Below are 21,320 nucleotides of genomic sequence, written 5' to 3'. Positions count from 1 at the left end.
AGCACAATCAGAAAGAGATAGATAAGAAATAAAGTAACTGGATTTTATACATTTTCAACAACTGGTAATGTCAAATATAGAATCAGGTCCTTGTTCAGTGAACTGTATCAGTCAAATCAGTTCTGTCATTCAGAAGGATGATAAATCACATTCATATTCTTATTGTGGAATCAGACTACTTTAATTTACTAAGATTATGCTATAACTTTTGCTGAAGCCCACTTTATTACCACAAGCATACTGCCCTTACGTGAATATTATAGGAAGAATTAGCAGATACTAAATTACTTAAAATTTGGGGGGGGTGGTTTGTCAGACTATTCTGTACGTGTTTGGGGATTAAAAATTAAGATCTAGGGGCTTCCCTGGTGGCGCAGCGGTTGAGAGTCTGCCTGCCAGTGCAGGGGACACGGGTTCGAGCCCTGGTCTGGGAGGATCCCACATGCCACAGAGCAACTGGGCCCGTGAGCCACCATTGCTGAGCCTGCGCATCTGGAGCCTGTGCTCCACAGCAAGAGAGGCCACGATAGTAAGAGGCCCGCGCACCGCGATGAAGAGTGGCCCCCGCTTGCCGCAACTAGAGAAAGCCCTTGCACAGAAACGAAGACCCAACACAGCAAAAATAAATAAATAAATAAAATTAAGAAGTGTTGTAAGAAAGGTTTAATTTAAAAAAAAAAAAAATTAAGATCTATAGAGTTGGGGTAAAAGTATAACATCCTCGTTCAAACCAAAATGTATCAGAATATCCTCATCTGGTACCATTTCCCTGGAGTTCTCACTGAAGCCTAGAGTATTAAGATTAGCCTGTTGCCCTGGTTAGACGACTTGTTTTCTGTTTTTGTTGTTTCTTTTGAACATGTTTCTGAAGCAACTGTCATCTTTTATGAGAGAAGAGAGAGTGAGAGATGAATTGACTCTGGGGTGTCATCAGTATGTTAAACCTAAAATGCAAGACCAAGCCTCCCCTAGAGAGCAGGTAGAGCAGAATACAGTGAGAGCACTGTCTACTTTCTAAAAGAGTAACAGATGAAATTACTTAAGATTTGGGCTGGAGCTTGCCAAGCTAGCTAGTATGTAGACTACATAGAATTAAAGCTTCTAGAGTTAGGCTAAGAGTATGATGTCTTCATTTATTTCAGAGTGTGCCAGATCTAAAGAGTCCAGGTGAGAAAGCATACCTCTGTCATTTGGGTTAAATAAGAGATAGGTTTTATATAACATTGATTGGTTATCTGTAAATTGTTCTTCTTGAACTCAAGTCCTTCAGCAAATTTGGCTTTTGACCTTTAGTCTTATACATACTGAAGGAATTCTACTCTTGGCCATCTGAAGCAGTACACCAAAGCCAGACATCCAATTTGCAAACCAATTATGATGAAGGAAAAAACAAGCTGTTTGCCACTCAAAACTTCCTAGACTTCACCACTTCTAGTGTTTCTGCATGGAGTTATTGGGGACATCGAGTAGGAGTACTTCGGGAAATGACACAAACTTTTTTCCTGGCTTTACCTGAGAAAATGCTAGCAACATTATAAAAATATTGCCTTGTTGCCTTATCTTCTTCCAAATGTGTTGTTGAATAAAGAGTTGCCCCATGCAAAAAATGAAAAAGAAAAAAAATGCCAGAATAATCTGGGATTTGCTTTAAAATACTCCAGGAAAGAAAGTGGGAGAAGAGATGGATGAAAAAACATGATGTTGCTGGGAGGGACAAATTGGGAGATTGGGATTGACATATACACACTACTATATATAAAATAGATAACTAATAAGGACCTACTGTATAGCACAGGGAACTCTACTCAATATTCTGTAATGGCCTATATGGGAAAAGAATCTAAAAAAGAGTGGATGTATGTATAACTGACTCACTTTGCTGTGCACCTGAAACTAATACAACATTGTAAAATCAACCATACTCCAATAAAAATTAAAAGAAAAAACAAAAACAAAAAACATGATGTTGCTAATTGTCGGTGCTGGGTGATAGGTATCTGGGATTTATTATACTAATTTTTTTCCCACTTTTATGTATGTTTGGAAATTTTATATTAAACACACACATGCACACCTCTAATTGTTATATTACCCTCCCCTAGTATCATTATTTCGGGGTTGTCACTGAAGTGTACAGTATTGTCACTAACCTATAATTTTTGCTTAGACAATTAGTTCTGTGTTTTGTTATTCCTTTAGAACAAGTGTATCAAGCAGCCCTCATCTTTTGAGAAATGGGAGATTGAAAGAGGAGTTGCTTCTGGAGTGCCATCGGTATGTTTCACCTGGTATTCAAGACCTAGCCTCTCCCAGAGAATAAGTAAAGCAGAATATAGTGAGAAGTAAGTAACAGAGAGTAAATTCCTTAGGTTTTGGTTCAAGATTGACAGGGCAAAGTAGTAACTGCTTCAGGGGTTTAATGTTAAGGTCAATAACAATGGGCAAAGATATAATGTCCTCCTGTTCCGTGACCATTCTGCCCTGTTGAAACTACTCCTGGCCTCTTCACTGAAGCTTTTACTATTGCCCTGGCATGATGCTACCGCTTGGACAATTGATGTTCAATGTTTGTTTTCTTTTAGCACAGGAACTATGGGCAGGCCTCACATAATATGACAGATGAGAGATGGAGAATGGAGTTATTTCTGGAGCATCATGAATATGTTTTACATGAAATCCAGGATCCAGGCTCCACCAGAGAGCAGGTAGAGCAGAGTATAGTAAAGTGTAAGCAGCAGAAAGTCAGTTAGTTAGAGTCTGATATAGACTTGCCAGAGCTATACTACCAACAACAATGATGATGATGATAGTGTTATCTCTTATTAATATTATCAATAATGTTATTAATATTATTAAGACTAACAGCTTAAATTCATTAAGCATTTACCATAGCCAAAATGGTTCTAAAACTTTGTATCCATTGTCTCATTTAACTCTCACAATTACCCTGGGAGATGGATACTACTCTTATCCTTGTTTTATGGATAGAGAAACTTATTGCTTTGCAGATACAGTTAAGATCCATAGTAGTGGAAGGAAGTGTAATGTCTACTTTTATGCCGTAATGTATTAGACTATTCTGACCTATTTAGATTACAGCAGGGGTATCGCTGCAGCCTAAAGTATTTTTACTACCATTACGTCACTGCTCACACAATTTGGTGAATGCATTTGTATCTTTTAGAGCTTACGCTCCATACAGCAACCGTCTGTTGGAACAGCTGAAAGACAGCGAGCAGGTTTGCTTCCGGCCGGCCATCAACATCTTCCACCCAAGCACCAGAGAGAGGCTTTCAGCAGCAGACAGGTAAAGCAGACTGTAGAGTATGAGCCCTGGAGTTTAGATAGGGTTATGGGTCCTACTGAGCTGGGAGCAGTAAGGCTGAGCAAAAAGCAGATTCTGAGTTTATTTCATAGTGTGTAAAATCTAAGATTACCCGCCGAAGCCTAGGGTATTGTCAGGAGCGCTTGTTGCCTATTGGAAAATTGTATTTTTTACATGTATGTTCTTTTATTAAAGGTGTATTTCTGGTGGCCGTTGTCTTCTATGGTGTGAGAGGGAAAGAAATAAGTGGTTTCTGAGGGGGAGGGGTCAGGAGGATCTTTCACCAACAGCCAGGACTAGATCTCCATTAGTAACCTGGTAGAGCATAAGGTAGGATCACCAAGAAATAAACTATTCAGAATTTGGGCTGGAGCTTGTTAGGGTTATATTGCCTAAGTTTTGGTGTATTGATTTAAGATCTATAGTTTTTCAAGAAAATGTCACAGTACGCTGGCCTACTAAGATTTTTCTATGACTTAACTGAAGTCTAGTTTATTCCCACTAGAATTTTACCATTGTCTGGATAATTTCTGACTTGTGGTTTCACGTTATTTTAAAGACAGAGCCTTCAGGCAACCAGCGTTGTTAGAATATATGAAAGAGATAAAGAGAAATTTCCTCTTGGCTGTTTTAAGAGAGCAGAAAGAAAAGGAGGCATAAAGGCAGAATTATGGATTTGGGCTGAGGTTTTTAGGACTAAACTGCAGATCCTCTGTTATTTTTGGTTTGGGTCTCTAAGATTGGTCTAAGGGAAGGCTGTCATGTTTTCTTCTGCATCGCCATTTATATATCCTGAACTATGCCAGGCCCTTTTCTACTTCAGCTGTTTTGCTTTTTTTCCCCCTCTGCTTGGGTAGTCTTCTCTTTTTTCTTCACAAAGTTGGTCCCTTCTCATCCTTCACGTTTCAGCTTAAATGTCACCTTTTTAGAAAAGACTGCTCTGACCACCTTATCAAGATTAGGCCTCCCCTCTTCTGTTTTTCCTCTGTCCCTGCATTCTGTTTGTTTCCTTCTCCATAAACAAGACAGTTCGTAATTATTTACTTATTTACATGGCTTCCACTAGTCTATAAGCTTTATGAGGAGAGGCACCACACTTGTTTTGTTTACTGGAGTGTGGACAGCCTTTAACATGGTGCCTGGTACCTGCTAGTTTCTTGCTAAATTTGTTTAGAAAGAATTAGTCAATCAAACACTTACTGAGCACCTGTTTGATGTTAGCCATTGTTTAGGTTCTAAATATCAAAGATATAACTATGAACAAGACATAGCACTCAAATTTCAGACAGTCTAAAGAAGAGAGACTGACAAATAAGCGATAATTTTGAAGCAACGTACTTAGTGGTAGAGGATGCATAGGGCATTAGCTGAGCACAGAAGAGGGGTACCTAATGCTGACTGTTTAGTTGAGGGTGCAGCTTTGGTAGTCAGAACCTCTTCTTCTTGTCCTTCTGCCATACCAGCCCTGAAAATCCTCAACCCTGGATCAGTCCTTTCACATTTTAGGCTCCCAAATAATCCAGCCTTATTGGAAAAAAGCTCTTTAATAGTGTAGATTTATACACATTCATCCTTACGGTTATTAGTCACAGCTGGGTCCCCAGTGCTGCCTAGCTTTTTCCTTACTTGCCACTTGTCTGCTCCCTCACCTATGGCCCACACTGATAATTCTAACCCTTAAATACTCCTTAAAGTTCCTGCTGCACCCCCATACTCTCAGACTTTCATTAAAAAAAAAAAAATAGAAGCCATCATGCAATCACTCCCTTGACCATTTACTTTTTTGCCATTCTTACCTGTTCCTACTAATCTCAGAGGAAGAATTGTCTTTCTTTGGATCCATATTCTGGATTATCTTGCCATCTTTTCTTCTGGGTCCAATTTTGAATATTATATTGTGAGACAGGTTTCTATTAAAATCCTCTGAATAATGTTGCATATTTTTTTTTGTTTGTTTTGGCAAGCAGTCAACCTGGTTAAATTCAGATTATACGTTCTTCCTCATCTTCTGTGAACAGTGGCTCCAATGTTAGTTCAGTTCTCAAAGCCTTCATTATACTTCTTTAAGTCCATCCCATGCATGCACAGCTCAGGGGTGATTCTGGGATGTGTGCCAGTTCATACACAGAATTAAGGAATCCACTTTTCTAACTCATGCATCTTTTTTTTTTAATTAATTTTTATTGGAGTATAGTTGATTTATAATGTTGTGTTAGTTTCTGCTGTACAGCAAAGTGAATCAGTTATACGTATACACATATCCACTCTTTTTATAGATTCTGTTCCCATATAGGTCATTACAGAGTATTGAGTGGAGTTCTGAACTCACTCCTCTTGAGGATACCCACCCCATATACTCTCCAGATACCAGGGGCCACATTTCCTGGAATTTTTAGTTACAATCAGTGAGAGAGAGAGGCTCAGAGTGGGCTTACTGCTTGGCCAGTGCTGGAAGTCCAGTTTTTCTTACTTTTTTGAAAGCAGAAAATTTCATTTTTATTATAGCGAAAGTAAATACAAATAAACAAAAAGAAAAAACCCCCAAAATTCCAGAGATAACCACCATTAGCCTTTTGCTATGTATTGTTTTCAGATTTCCTCTATAACAAATAAATAACTTTAAAAATAACAGCCTTATTGAAATATACAATCAGTTCTCTTTATTCATAGTAGTTATGTTCTATAAAGTTGCCGTAAACACTGAATTTTAGTGAATACTGAACCATTCATTGCTCAACTGTTTTGTGTGAATTTCTGTTTAAAGACACCTTTTTAATGTGTGTTGTTGATTCATTAACATTGTACTCAGGGCCAGTGTCACTATAGCTCGTGCCTGAACGAAGCTTATCTAATACATGTAAATATTTTCTCCATAAGGCACATCACAGCCTTCTTATGCTTAAGAACACTAGGTAGTGCTTCAGCTTGAGGGATGTTTTAAACAGCAAAATCAACAAAAAAAGCACAAAAATACAAAAACCTTTTCACCAAATGTACCTTGAAAGGGATATTTGTTTACAGCATGAAGGCCCAAACAAAGGTAGGGCATCGCCGTGTTCGACCTCAGCTGGCAATGTGCACGACTGACGATTCAGATTTTTCACAGCTCTGTGCATGTCTGCAAGTGACCACAAAAGCAATGCGAGTATTAACTTTGTGATAAATACATTTTAGCGAATAGGCAAATTCACAAATAATATAGGAGTATTCAAATAATGAGGATTGACTACTTTATATACCATACAAGTAACCCATTTAAAGTGTACAATTCAGTGTTTTTACTATATTCAAAGGGTTGTGCAAACTTTGCCACAATCGATTTTAGAATATTTTCATTACTCCCCAAAAGTCATATACCCATTAGCAGCCACTCGCTCCCTTTTTCCCCTCACCCCCATCCCGAGCCCTAAGCAACCACTAATCTACTTTCTGTCTCTATAGATTTGCCTGTTCTGGACATTTTATATAAATGAGATCGTGGAATGGCCTTTTGTCACTGACTTCTTTCACTTAGCGTAATGTTTTCAAAGTTCATTGACCTTGTAGCATGTAGTAGTACTTCATTCCTATTCATTGGATAATATTCTATTATATTCATATAGCACGTTTTATTTATCCATTCATCAGTTGATGGACATTTGGATTGTTTCCACTTCTTGACTGTCATGAATAATGCTGCTATGAACATTTGTTTATAAGTTTTTCTGTGATACGTGTTTCCATTTCCCTTGGGTATATACCTAGGAGGGGAATTGCTGAGACTTATGGTAATCATATGCTTAACCTTTGAGGAACTGCCAAACTGGTTTCCAAAGTGGCTGCACTATTTTTCATTCTCACTGGCAGTATTATGAGGGTTCCAATTTCTCTGCATCCTCACCAACATTTGTCATTGTCTGCCTTTTTAATTATAGTTCTCTTAATGGGTGTGAAGTTGTATCTCATTGTGTTTTTGGTTTACATTTACTTGATGTAAATGTACATTTACATCAAAATGTACATTTTGGTTTACATTTACTTGATGATTAATGATGAGCATCTCTTCACGTGCTTATTGGCCATATGTATATCTTCTTTGGAAAATTATTAAATCCTCTGCGCAATTTGTAATTGGATTATTTGTCTTCTAATTATTGAGTTATGTGAGTTCTTAACATATTCTACATACAGGACCCTTATTCGTTTTGTGATTTGCAGATGTTTTCTCCTATCCTGTGGGTTGTCTTTTCACTTTCTTGGTGGTTTCCTTTCCTTTGCAGCACAGAAATTTTTAATTTTGAAGAAGTCCAGGTTACTTACTTTTTCGTGGCTTGTGCTTTTGGTGTCATTTCTAAGAAACCATTGCCTGATCCAAGGTCATGAAGATTTACTCCTGTGTGTTTCTCTAAGAATTTTATATCTCTTGCATTCTGCAAGGTCTTCAATCCCCTTTGCATTAATTTTCTTATATGGTGTTCAGTAGAGGTCCAACTTCATTCTTTTTTGCACTTGGATATCCAGTTGACCCAACATCATTTGTTGAAAAGACTCTTTTTACCCATTGAATTCGCTTGTCACTCTTGTCAAAAATTAGTTGATTGTAAATTTAAGAGTTTATTTCTGAACTATCAGTTCTATTCCATTGATCTATAAGTCTATCCTTATGCTAGTACCACACTGTGTTGATCAGTGTAGCTTTGCAGTAAGTTTTGAAATTGGGGAGAGTGAGTTCTCCAACTTTGTTCTTCTGTTTCAAGGTCATCTCAGCTATTCCAGGTCCCTTGCATTTTCGTATGAATTTAAGGATAACCTTGTCAACTTCTACAAAGAAGTCAGCTGAAATTTTGATGTAGATTGCATTAAATCTGTTGATCAATTTGCCATCTTAACAATATTAAGCCTTCTGATTCACTTAGATCTTCTATTTCTTTCAACAATGTTTTGTAGGTTTCAGTGTATACAATTTACACTTCCTTTATTAAATTTATTCCTAAGTATTTTTTGATGGTATTTTATATGGATTTTCCCCTTAATTTCATTTTCAGATTGTTCATGGCAAGTACATAAAAATACAATAGATTTTTGCATACTGATCTTGTATCTTGCAACTTTGCTGAAAGATAAATAACTTTTAAGCTAAAAAGATAAAAGTAATTTTAAACTTTTATTTCTAAAAGTTAGAGATCATAATTTGAACCATATTATGTCCAAGTAAGTGTACTAAGTTATGTCAACAGGCTTTTCTAATAATTAGGGGGGAAATAAGCCCCAGTTTCTTCCCTGCCATGTCAGTTGATGGCTATAATATTTTCAAGCTTTTATTCTCTAAACTCACACCTTGCAAGAATATGTATAAATTGAAAATGATTATAGATTTGAGATGTTAAGGGATCTAGTTTTATATCCTGGATTCAGTCCCAAGCACACACTCATGATAGAGTGATTTCAAGTGATCAGTTTAGAAGTACTTTCATTCTGAACATTTTGATCTGTCATTAGTTCATCCTCTTTTTTTTTTTTTTTTTGGCTGCATTGGGTCTTCGTTGCTGTGTGCTTGTGTGCTGGCTTTCTCTAGTTGTGGCAAGCGGGAGCTACTCTTCGTTGCGGTGTGCAGGCTTCTCATTGCAGAGGCTTCTCTTGTTGAGGAGCATGGGCTCTAGGCGTGGGCTTCAGTAGTTGTGGTGTGTGGGCTCAGTAGTTGTGGCTTGCGGGCTCTAGAGCACAGGCTCAGTAGTTGTGGCACACGGGCTTAGTTGCTCCATGGCATGTGGGATCTTCCCGGACCAGGTCTCGAACCCGTGTCCCCTGCATTGGCAGGTGGATTCTTAACCACTGCACCACCAGGGAAGTCCCCATCCATGTTTTTGACCTGGATATTTTCTTTTCTTTATTGTTTTTGTTTGATTAATTTCTTTCTTTTATTCTTTCTTAAAATTTTATTCTTTTATATTTGTTTTTTTAAATTTTTTTATCCAGTTGAGCTCAAGATTGCAGGAGAAAGGAATCAATAGATGAAATTATCAAAAGCATACATAGGGCTAACTTTTGGCAATTTTGTCTCTTTGTGTGACTGGACTTTCTAACAGGTTGGTGGTGAATATCAATCAGGATTGAACACTGAATTCCAAACTCCCCTGGCACTTCAGTCAGGAGTAAGTCAAGAGGAAGACAAGAAAGAGGTATGTAGTGATAATGGCTTTTGGACATCAGTGTTTCTACTTTTGGAAACAATTTGTTGTGTCCTAACACATTAAGAGCTAGTACTACAAATTCCATAGATAAAGGCACAAAAGTTACTTGACTCATTTTAATATGTTGAACTTCTCTTCTAAGCTTCTAGGATTTAGGGTACCTTGATGTGAAATCAGAGAGGTGATCCTAGTGAGTTTCTTCAGTTAGTGTATATTTGCCATAATAGCTAATTTAAGGAAGAGTTTTAATTTGTGACTTCCTTTTTTTCCTTTTCAATCTAAAGTTAGTTTAAATGAACAGTTTTTAACACTGGCCATGCACCAGAATCAGACATGGAGCTTTTTTCCAAATACAAATGCCAGGACCCAAAGCAGATATACTGAATCAGTATCTTAGGTAGGTTTGGGGCATCTTTGTTTTAAAAAAACACCACAGATGATTGTGATGTATCCTCAATATTGAGAACTGTTATTATAGTTTTAATAATTTTTACCAAAAAGACACAAGCTACTCTAAGGACAAAAACATGTCTGTGTGTATACTAGTGCTCTTTGAGTAGCTTGTGCCCTTAAAAAGAGAATATATAAATTTGGAAGTATGAACAGATCACACACAGGGTAGTAGCATTTGCTTTTTTTTTTTATTATTATTATTTATTTATTTATTTTTGGCTGCGTTGTGTCTTTGTTGCTGCGCGCGGGCTTTCTCTAGCTGTGGCGAGCAGGGGCTACTCTTCCTTGCGGTGCATGGGCTTCTCATTGCGGTGGCTTCTCTTGTTGTGGAGCACGGGCTCTAGGCACGTGGGCTTCAGTAGTTGTGGCACGTGGGCTTCAGCAGTTGTGGCATGTGGGCTCAGTAGTTGTGGCACACGGGCTTAGTTGCTCTGTGGCATGTGGGATCTTCCCGGACCAGGGCTCGAACCCATGTCCCCTGCATTGGCAGGCAGATTCTTAACCACTGTGCCACCAGGGAAGCCCCAGCATTTGCTTTTATTATACTTGTTCCCTTTAAAAGTATGATGCTCTGATATTCCTCAATCTTCCCTCCTCCCCACCATATTAGGCTAGGCTTAGAGTGTGCTTTTGTAGTGTGGTTTTAATTTTGAAAAGTTAAAGTGACGTTGTTCTGTTATAAAATACCTCTTACATTCTTTCTTTGGCTCTGCTTCTGTGGTACTTACTACTTGGGAACACAGAGTAAATATAGTATGTATCTTATCATATTAAATATAATCATTTCCTCAAGTGCTATTGACAACTGACCATGCTAAGGGCAAACTAAATTAGTACTTCTTTTTCTGATTTGTCTGTTACATCTAATAGCTATGTGCTTGAAAATATAAATCTCTTGCTATATGTGATATTATCCTGAGTCACCATAAATAGAAGGAAATTAAGGACTTAATTCCCTGTGACTTTTGTATCATATAGTTTTCTTGTCTATGGCACAAGGATATTTTCCTTTCTTGGAAAGTCCTATGAGAGCGGAATCTTAACAATTTTAACTTCTTTTCTTTAGCGTCAAAAGCAGTACCTGAGATATAGACGACTCTTCATGGATATTGAAAGAGAACAAGTGAAAGAACAACAAAGGCAAAAAGAACAAAGGAAGAAAATTGAAAAGTAAGTTCTTTGATCCTCATTGTGAGCCTTAAATTACCAGTTAAGATGATTTTGGAAGCTAGGTTTTAGAAATAATCAAGCAGTGGTTTTACCTTCTTATCCATAGTGCAAACAACTATTTTTGATCTGGGTCATAGTATTAAAAGATGGTTAAGAGCTATGTTTTTTTAATAGACTTTTTTTTGGGAATAGTTTTAGGTTCATAGCAAAATTAAGCAGAAAGTACAAAAAGTTCCCATTTACTCCCTGCCCCTACACATGGACTGATTCCTCCACTGTCAATATCCTGTACCACAGTGATACATTTGTTACAACTCATAAACCTACGTTGACATATCATAATCTATATTTTACATTAGGCTTCACTCTCAGTGTTGTACATTATTATAGGTTTTGAAAAATGTATAATGACATGTATCTACAAATGTAGTATCATACAGAATAGTTTTATTGCCCTAAAAATGCTCTGTGCTCTGTGTATTCATCTCTCCTTTCCCCCAGCCTATGGCAACCACTGATCTTGTTACTGACTCCATTGTTTTGCTATTGGGTTGGCCAAAAGGTTCGTTTGGTTTTTCTGTAAGATGGCTCTAGTAGCACTTAGTTGTCTTTAACTTCATTCAAAACAAGTTTGTTAGATTGTATGTGACAGCTGTCATATCAGCGTGCATTTAAAAAAAGACTTATGAAAATTGGTGAATTTTTGTGTAGCCATTTTAATATTGAAGATGGAAGAAAAAACCCAACATTTTTGGCATATTATGCTTTATTATTTCAAGAAAGGTAAATACGCAACCGAAATGCAAAAAAAGATTTGTGCAGTATATAGAGAAGGTGCTGTGACTGATTGAACATGTCAAAAGTGGTCTGCAAAGTTTTGTGCTGTAGATTTCTCACTGGATGATGCTCCATGGTCAGGTAGACCAGTTGAAGTTGATAGCGATCAAATCGAGACATTAATTGAGAATAATCAACATTATACCACACGGGAGATAGCCGACATACTCAAAATATCCAAATCAAGTGCTGAAAATCATTTGCACCAGCTTGGTTATGTTAATCGCTTTGATGTTTGGGTTCCACATAAGTTAAGCGAAGAAAACCTTCTGGACCGTATTTCCGCATGCGATTCTCTACTTAAACGTAATGAAAACGTTCCATTTTGAAAACAAATTGTGAGGGGTGATGAAAGTGGATACTGTACACTAATGTGGAACGGAAGGAAGAGATTGTGGGGCAAGCGAAATGAACCACCACCAACCACACCAAAGGCCAGTCTTCATCCAAAGAAGGTGATGTTGTATATGTGGTGGGATTGGAAAGGAGTCCTCTATTATGAGCTTCTTCTGGAAAACCAAACGATTAATTCCAACAAGTACTGCTCCCAGTTAGACCAACTGAAAGCACTCAATGAAAAGCATCCAGAATTAGTCAACAGAAAACGCATAATCTTCCATCAGGATAATGCAAGACTGCATGTTTCTTTGATGACCAGGCAAAAACTATTACAGCTTGGCTGGGAACTTCTGATTCACCTGCCACATTCACCAGACACTGCACCTTTGGATTTCCGTTTATTTTGGTCTTTATAAAATTCTCTTAATGGAAAAAATTTCAATTCCCTGGAAGCTGTAAAAGGCACCTGGAACAGTTCTTTGCTCAAAAAGATAAAAAGTTTTGGGAAGATGGAATTATGAAGTTGCCTGAAAAATGGCAGAAGGTAGTGGAACAAAAGGGTGAATATGCTGTTCAATAAACTTCTTGGTGAAAATGAAAAAATGTGTCTTTTATTTTTACTTAAAAACCAAAGGCACTTTTGGCCAACCCAATATTTTCAGAATATCATATAGCTGGAATCATACAGTATGTAGCCTGTTCAGATTGACTTTTTCCTGTTAGTATTATGCATTTAAGATTCCTCAAATTCCTTTTCATGGTTTGATAATTCATTTCTTTTTAGTGCTGAATAATATTCTAAAATCTGGATGTACTACAGTTTATTTATCCATGCACCTACTGAAGGATATCTTGGTTTCTTCCAAGATTTGGCAGTTACAAATAAAGCTATTATAAGCATCCATGTACAGGTTTTGTGTGGGCATAAATTTTCAACTCCTTTGGGTAAATATTGAGGAGTACATTTGCTGGATTGTATGGTAAGAGGATGTTCATTTTTCTAAGAAACTATCAAACTTTCTTCCAAAATGACTGTACCACTTTGCAATCCATCAGCAATAAATGAGAGTTCCTGTTGCTCCACATCCTTGTCAGCATTTGATGCTGTCGGCGTTTTGGATTTTGGCCATTGTAATAGGAGTGTGTGGTGTCTCGTTTTAAATTGCATTTCCCTGATGACATATGATGAGGAGCATCTTTTCATATGCTTACTAGCCATCTGTATATCATCTTTGGTGAAGTGTCTGTTCAGGTCTTTTTGCATCTACATTCATCAGTGATATTGGTCTGTAATTTTTTTTTTTTTGTAGTATCTTTGTCTGGTTTTGGTATCAGGGTGATGGTGGCCTTGTAGAATGAGTTTGGGAGTGTTCCTTCCTCTGCAATTTTTTGGAAGAGTTTGAGAAAGATGGGTGTTAGCTCTTCTCTAAATGTTTGATAGAATTCACCTGTGAAGCCATCTGGTCCTGGACTTCTGTTTGTTGGAAGATTTTATATCACAGTTTCCATTTCATTACTTGTGACTGGGCTGTTCATGTTTTCTATTTCTTCCTGGTTCAGTCTTGGAAATTTATACCTTTCTAAGAATTTGTCCATTTCTTCCAGGTTGTCCATTTTGTTGGCATACAGTTGCTTGTAGTAGTCTCTTAGGATGCTTTGTATTTCTGTGGTGTCCATTGTAACTTCTTTTTCATGTCTAATTTTATTGATTTGAGTCCTCTCCCTCTTTTTCTTGAGGAGTCTGGCTAAAGGCTTATCAATTTTGTTTATCTTCTCAAAGAACCAGCTTTTAGTTTTATTGATCTTTGCTATTGTTTTCTTTGTTTCTATTTCATTTATTTCTGCTCTGATCTTGATGATTTCTTTTCTTCTGCTAACTTTGGGTTTTGTTTGTTCTTCTTTCTCTAGTTCCTTTAGGTGTAAGGTTAGATTGTTTATTTGAGATTTTTCTTGTTTCTTGAGGTAGGATTGTATTGCTATAAACTTCCCTCTTAGAACTGCTTTTGCTGCATCCCATAGGTTTTGGGTCATCGTGTTTTCATTGTCATTTGTCTCTAGGTTTTTTTGATTTCCTCTTTGATTTCTTCAGTGATCTCTTGGTTATTTAGTAATGTATTGTTTAGCCTCTATGTGTTTGTGTTTTTTACGGTTTTTTCCCTGTAATTGATTTCTAATCTCATAGCTTCATGGTCAGAAAAGATGCTTGATATGATTTCAATTTTCTTAAATTTACTGAGGCTTGATTTGTGACCCAAGATGCGGTCTATCCTGGAGAATGTTCCGTGTGCACTTTAATTCTTCTAGGTGTTTGTTCTTTAATTCTTCTAGTTCTTTGTTAAACATTTCTTGCATCTTCTCGATCTTTGTTTGCCTCCATTCTTTTTTTTTTTTTTTAATTTATTTATTTATTTATTTTTGGGTGTGTTGGGTCTTCGTTTCTGTGCGAGGGCTTTCTCCAGTTCCGGTGAGCGGGGGCCACTCTTCATCACGGTGCGCGGGCCTCTCACTGTCGTGGCCTCTCCTGTTGCGGAGCACAGGCTCCAGACGCGCAGGCTCAGTAGTCGTGGCTCACGGGCCTAGTTGCTCCGCGGCATGTGGGATCTTCCCAGACCAGGGCTCGAACCCGTGTCCCCTGCATTGGCAGGCAGATTCTTAACCACTGTGCCACCAGGGAAGCCCTGCCTCCATTCTTTTTCCGAGGTCCTGGATCATCTTCACTATCATTATTCTGAGTTCTTTTTCTGGAAGGTTGCCTATCTCCACTTCATTTAATTGTTTTTCTGAGGTTTTATCTTGTTCCTTCATCTGTTACATAGCCCTCTGCCTTTTCATTTTGTCTATCTTTCTGTGAATGTGGTTTTCTTTCCACAGGCTGCAGAATTGTAGTTCTTCTTGCTTCTGCTCAAGTGTCTTGATTGGATAAAAGTGATGAACGCTGCACTCTCTGCCTAGCAGAGAAAAGGGTAAACTCTTTCTGGTCATAGATAACATAATTTGGAGCCTATAAAAAATTTTAAAACAATATTATTCAGTTAAAATTTTCTAGGCATGTCAAGAGATAGGAACAGATAACCACAAGTTAACAGAAGCAGGCTCACAGATGCCACAGATACTGGTGTTATCAGGCAAGGACTTTAAAACACATGATTAATATTTTTAAGTAAATAGAGGAAAAGATGGAGAAAATAGATGAAAATATGGAGAATTTCACCAGAGAACTGGAATCTTTAAAATAGAATAAAATAGAAAGTCTGAAATTTAAAAAATAGGATCTTAAAATATGCACTCCATGCACAATGAGATACCACTTCATACTCACTAGAATAGCTTAAACAGACAAACAAACAAACAAAACCCAACTTAACAGTACCAAATAGTGGCAAGGGTGTAGATTAACTAACTCATGTATTTAAAGTGAAAGAGGAGAAGAGCACAGCTACTTTAGAAAACTGTTTAGTATTTTTATATAGGTAAATGTACACCTACGCTATGACCCAGCTGCTTTACTGCTAGATATTTCCTTAAGAAAAATGAAAACATTCATAAAAACACCGAACGGAGACAATATATTTTCAAGTGTTCATGGCGTTTACCAAAGTTGATCACATCCTGGGTTATCTTCTAGAGTATGTTCTCTATAGCAATATTAAGCTATAAATTAGTAAGAAGTACATTTTCAAAGATAAAATTATAGTGGAAATTAGGAAGTGCTTTGAAGGGAATAAGAATGAAAATGAAACATATCAAAACTTCTCAGATGCAGCTAAAGCAGTGCTTAGAGGGAACATTGCAGCCTCAACTGAAATTATCAGAAAAAGTGAAAAGGCTGAAAAATCGACATTATAATTTGCTATCCTAAGAAGCTAGGAAACAATAGCAAATCCAACCGGAAGAAAGAAATCAGAAAGAATAGAAATCAATGAAATAGAAAACAAACGTACAATGGAGAAAATCAGCAAAGCCGAAAATTTAGTTTTGCTGGGGACATATCTCTTTTACTAATCAGTGAAACGAAATGAGAGAAGACATCATTTACCAGTATTAGGAATGAAAAAGGAGCCATTACTACAGAGCCTAGAAACATTAAATGTTCATAAGAGGACATTATGAACAACTTTACACTAAGAAATTTGATCACTTTGATGAAATAGACAAACTCCTGTAAAAATAAAAAACTGAAAATGGATGCAAGAAGGAATAGAAATCTGAGTAAACCCATATCACATAAAGGAATTAAATCACTTACTGAAAAAAAAAATCTTACCTAAAAGAAAAATTCAAGTTCAGGTCCAGGCTCAGATGTCTTCATTAGGGGATCCCAAATATTTAAGGGAAAAAAATAACACCAGGGTTTACATAAACTATTCTAGAGAATGGAAAACAGAGAATACTTCCCAAATAATTGTAGAGGCCAGCGTAATCTTAGTACCAGCCTGACAAGGACATTACCAGAAATCAACACTTACAGACTAATTTCTCTCATGAGCATAAATGTAAATATTCCAAGTAAAATAAGAAGACCCAGTGGCCTATGAGGGGCACTGCTGCAGGCCGCTGTCCTTGGGGCTTCTGCCTGAGCCTGTGCCTCCTTCCCCAGGGCAGCTTCTTAACCACCCCTGAACTGCTCCCAAGCTATGGACTCAATGGAAACAAAGCTTTTTGCAAAAACAATGATGATGAACAAAATGACCAAAGTAAACACTCCAAGATATTTAAGAATTGTCTTTTGGGCTTCCCTGGTGGTGCAGTGGTTGAGAATCCACCTGCCAATGCAGGGGACATGGGTCCGAGCCCTGGTCCAGGAAGATCCCACATGCCACTGAGCAACTAAGCCCATGTGCCACAACTACTGAGCCTGTGCTCTAGAGCCCGCAAGCCACAACTACTGAGCCCACGTCCCATGACTATTGAAGCCCATGCGCCTAGAGCCCGAGCTCCGCAACAAGAGAAGCCACCGCAATGAGAAGCCCGTGCACCACAACAAAGAGTAGCTCCCGCTTGCCACAACTAGAGAAAAACCTGCACGCAGCAATGAAGACCCAACGCAGCCAAAAATAAATAAATATATAAATTAAAAAAAAAAAAGAATTGTCTTTCACTGGTGGAAGTAAATCATTTTTTTCTATTCTTTCTGCATTTCAATTTTTTATCTTTAGCATATTTGACTTTGGGAGCCTAAGCAATATCTACATTGTAAGGGACCCCTTGCTGAATATCTTGTTTGTTTTGCTATAGAGAGTACAAAGACTTCTGAAATTTTTATGTGGCAGTCCACTGGTGAGAATAGTTTTCCTGTGAGGTGTTTAATAGTTCCTTTGGTATGTTTTTATTCTCACATTTTTTTTCCCCTTTGAGATATGTTATAATACTCTTGTCCTAAAAGCAACTTGACAAAAACTGCTGCAGTAAAAAAGTGTGTGTGTATGTGTATTTTGGATTGGGGTTAGAAGAGAGAGGCTTGGAAGAATCCTCATGAGGTTGTCTAGGGTATCCTTTAGGCAGAATTCTATTTAAATATTTCAAGGATCTTTTCTATTCTTAATATTCTTTAGGATTGTAGTTATATTGATATAATCTCCCAAATAACAATACATAAGGACATTGGCTCTCGGACGTTCATTCTTATATCTAGGCCAGATTTGTCTTACTATAACCTAGTTATTTTGCCATAATTATGATCTGATCTACATCAAAAAAAATCTCAGTTCTGTGGTGCCCATATATAAGCGTTTTTACAGACTCATCAGGCAAAAGACAGAATGGAAATTTCAGTTCATTTAACTGAAGCCAGGACATCCCTGCTGTGGGTATTTTATGTCTACCTTAAATCTTCTTATGACATCCCTACCACATGGCATAGTCGGTGGGGAATTCTTCTTTAGCTATACTGCTGACCTTCTTTGAAAGCTTTTCTGCTTAAGGCTTTTGTTTTATTGCCATTTTCTCACCAGATAATCTTTTTTCTTGTTGGATTTATACTCTTGACCCCAGAAAAAATATGAAGGTCTCTGTCTTACAGATGGTATCAGAACATTAAATCTGTTGTCATTGACAGTTTGCAAGTAATTAAAATTTATTTTTTGCTTTTTCCTTGTTGAAGAAACTAAATCATGTATGCCTTCTTTGCATGGGGGTTATATGTTTTAACGTAAAGACAGAAGCCATTTTAGCAACATTCTAAAGTAAACATATACCTGCTTTCTGAACCTGGATTGATAATAACCACTTTACCTCACCCAGTTGTTTTAAGAATCAAATGATATGTTTTCATTCATTCACTTAGCAGCTACTTATTGAGCATCTTTTAATTGGTAGACATGATGCTAGATTTAAGAGGTGCAAAAAATGGAAGACATGATCCCACCCTTCAAGGATCTTACTAGATAGATTTCACTGACTAATGGGGAGGCAGATAAATGAATAGGTAATCATAATACCATATATTAAGTATTACAAGACAGTATAGCAAGTGATTAAGAACATGGGGATACATGTGTTGAAGTCCCAGTTCTGCTGCCTACCAGCTCTGTGACTTTGGGAAAGTTACCTTCTGTAAGCCCCAGTTTCTTCTCTATAAAACAGGGATAATAATGATATGTACCTTAGAAAGTTGCTGTGAGGATTAAATGAGGTAACATAGTAAATGAGCTTAGTATAGAATCTGGCATGTAGTATATGCTCAATAAATGTTAGTTGCCAAATATTTAAGGGAAAAAATAATACCAAGTTTTATATAAGATATTCCAGAGAATGGAAAACAGGGAATACTTCCCAGATAATTATAGAAGACGGTATAACCTTAATACCAACCTGTCATGGGTATTACAAGAAAGCAATGTTACAGACTAATTTCTTTCATCAACATAAATGTAAATAATCAAGTAAAATATCAGTAAAATAAAATCTTTCTTCTTATGTCATTAGAAGGAAAAAATTACAAGAATGTCTGAGAGCACGGAGACTGTGTTTCGAACTCAAGTGTGAAAAAGGCCCCCCATGGGGCAGAGCTGTTCAATCACAAAAAAAAGAGAGAAGTCAGTCCCCCAGGAAGCCTCGCTGGGATATAAATTGCCCAGGGCCAGGACATGCGCCAAGGCTGCTGCTGCTGGTGCTGGGTCCATTTTCTCGAGGACAGGGAAGGCTTCCTGGGCTGAGTTGTGAAGGGTTAGAAGAAGTAGTATGAGACAAAATTGGAATTGGATTGGGGAAAAGAGTAGATGGGAATTCTAGGCAAAAAGAATAGCATTGTAAAAGCAGTAACTCATGAAAGAATAGGACACTTCTGAGTTGGATGTGATTGGAGCTAAAGGAATGGCAAGAAGTAAACCTTCAAAATGAGGAAAGATCATAAAGAACTTTGTATGTCATGAGAAGGAATTTGGATTTTATCCTGAAAACAGCCATTTAGAGGCATTGTGAGGAATAGATAAAATGGCTAAGACTAGATGTTAGGGTATTATTGAAGTAATATACTTATACAGAAGATGAAAGGTGAAATTAATTTTTTAAAGGTTACTAAATATTAAGCCCTTACTGCATGTTAAATGCTTTACATAGATTATTGTATCATTTAATTGATATACAGTCCTGCAGGGTAGTGGCAGCCACCATTCATTGAGTGTTTACAATATGCCAGACATACTGTTGGGTGTTTTAGAGGCATTAGCTCATTTGCCTACTTCAATAACCGTATGAGGTAAATTTTATTATTCTTTTTATTTTACAGATGAGAAAATGAGCCCCAGAGAGTTTAAGTAATTTGCCTAAGATTAAGATCACACTTAGCAATGGCAGAACTGGGATTCAATCCCAGATTTATTTGACTCCATCACCTAAGCACTTTGAAGTCTGTAACTTCAATAAGTTATAAGCCAGGGCCAGGAAGGCAGCGAGGAGGAGGCAGTTTTAAGAGCAAAAGAGGTAGAATTAATAAAATATTGTCAGAGGAGAATTCAAGGATAAGTCCCAGGTTTATGGCTTAGGCCACCAGGTAAATGGGGTACTATGAAACATTTTCCAGGAAGGAGGTGGAGGTGGAGAGGATAAGTTTAGTTTGGGGGCATATTGGATTTGAAGTTCTTAAAGGAAATCCAAGTAGAGTGTCCAGTAGGAAATATTAAGTTATTTTTAGTAATGATTTGAGAAATCACTAAGGAAGAATACTATCAGAATCAAGAAACAGAGAGACAGAGAAAAAAAGTTGAACAGAAAAACAGGATCAGCAGGCAAAGATTCAGACTGTGCTAGATGAGACCTTAATCACGTTGTACCAAAGAGGAAGATTTCTGTCATCTCCTTGAGAAGTTATTTTTCTAACAGAGCACCTCTTTTTTTTTTTGAATATTATTTTATTGTATTTTTTTATACAGCAGGTTCTTATTAGTTATCTATTTTATACTTCTTAGTGTATATATGTCAATCCCAATCTCCCAGTTCATCCCATCACCACCACCTAACAGAGCACCTCTTTTAACTCCTGAAATAAATCTATTTCTTATTCTTGGATGCAGAATTCCTTTTATTTGATAGTGTTAGTGTTGGCAAATTTCTGTGATTGGTCAAGAAGTATGAATCCATAGAGCCAAAAAGATAGCCCTCGATTTTAGTTCTAGGTCTCTATCTTGGTTTAACTTTGTAAAGGATTAGTGGTGTGACTTTATATGGAAGATAGCTAACAAGAGTTTTTGAGCTGTTGTTGTAATTATAAGAATATATTTTTAATGCAGTTTGCCTGTGATATCACTTTCTTTTCAGGATTCTCTTCAAAATGTAAATATTGACATCTACTTGTTGTTTAGTTATGCAAACACCCAGTGTAGCAAGTTTACAAATCAATTTGCAGTGTTTTGTATTCTTACTCTCTTTTACTGAAAGTCTGACACTGGTTTTAGAATACCTTTTAGCATAACCAGAGAACCAGTATAATTGTGTTCACGTCAGTGCCCTGGGAAAAACCGATATGTTGACATGTTGATTTCCAACCTAGTTTAGTTTCTATTGTGTGTCAGCTAAAAGGTATATTTATG

General features: G+C 37.2%; 1 protein-coding gene across 8 annotated transcripts in view; it reads left to right on the top strand.

Moving 5' to 3' along the window:
• Positions 1-21,320, top strand: part of CCDC15 (coiled-coil domain containing 15) — a 54,390-nt gene that overhangs the window by 19,418 nt on the left and 13,652 nt on the right. For 7 of the 8 annotated variants that reach the window (XM_036859919.1, XM_036859918.1, XM_036859922.1 and 4 more), the window contains 4 exons: positions 2,200-2,274; positions 3,185-3,307; positions 9,391-9,483; positions 11,015-11,118. In XM_036859919.1, coding sequence (XP_036715814.1) covers positions 2,200-2,274; positions 3,185-3,307; positions 9,391-9,483; positions 11,015-11,118 — 395 coding nt within the window. The remainder of the gene's footprint in view (positions 1-2,199; positions 2,275-3,184; positions 3,308-9,390; positions 9,484-11,014; positions 11,119-21,320) is intronic. The other variant, XM_036859920.1, reaches the window with a different exon arrangement.

This window comes from Balaenoptera musculus, chromosome 8 (assembly GCF_009873245.2).
Source record: "Balaenoptera musculus isolate JJ_BM4_2016_0621 chromosome 8, mBalMus1.pri.v3, whole genome shotgun sequence".
NCBI lineage: Eukaryota > Metazoa > Chordata > Mammalia > Artiodactyla > Balaenopteridae > Balaenoptera > Balaenoptera musculus.
Note: the sequence above shows the minus strand (reverse complement) of the source record. Positions and strands in the feature narration are given on the sequence as shown.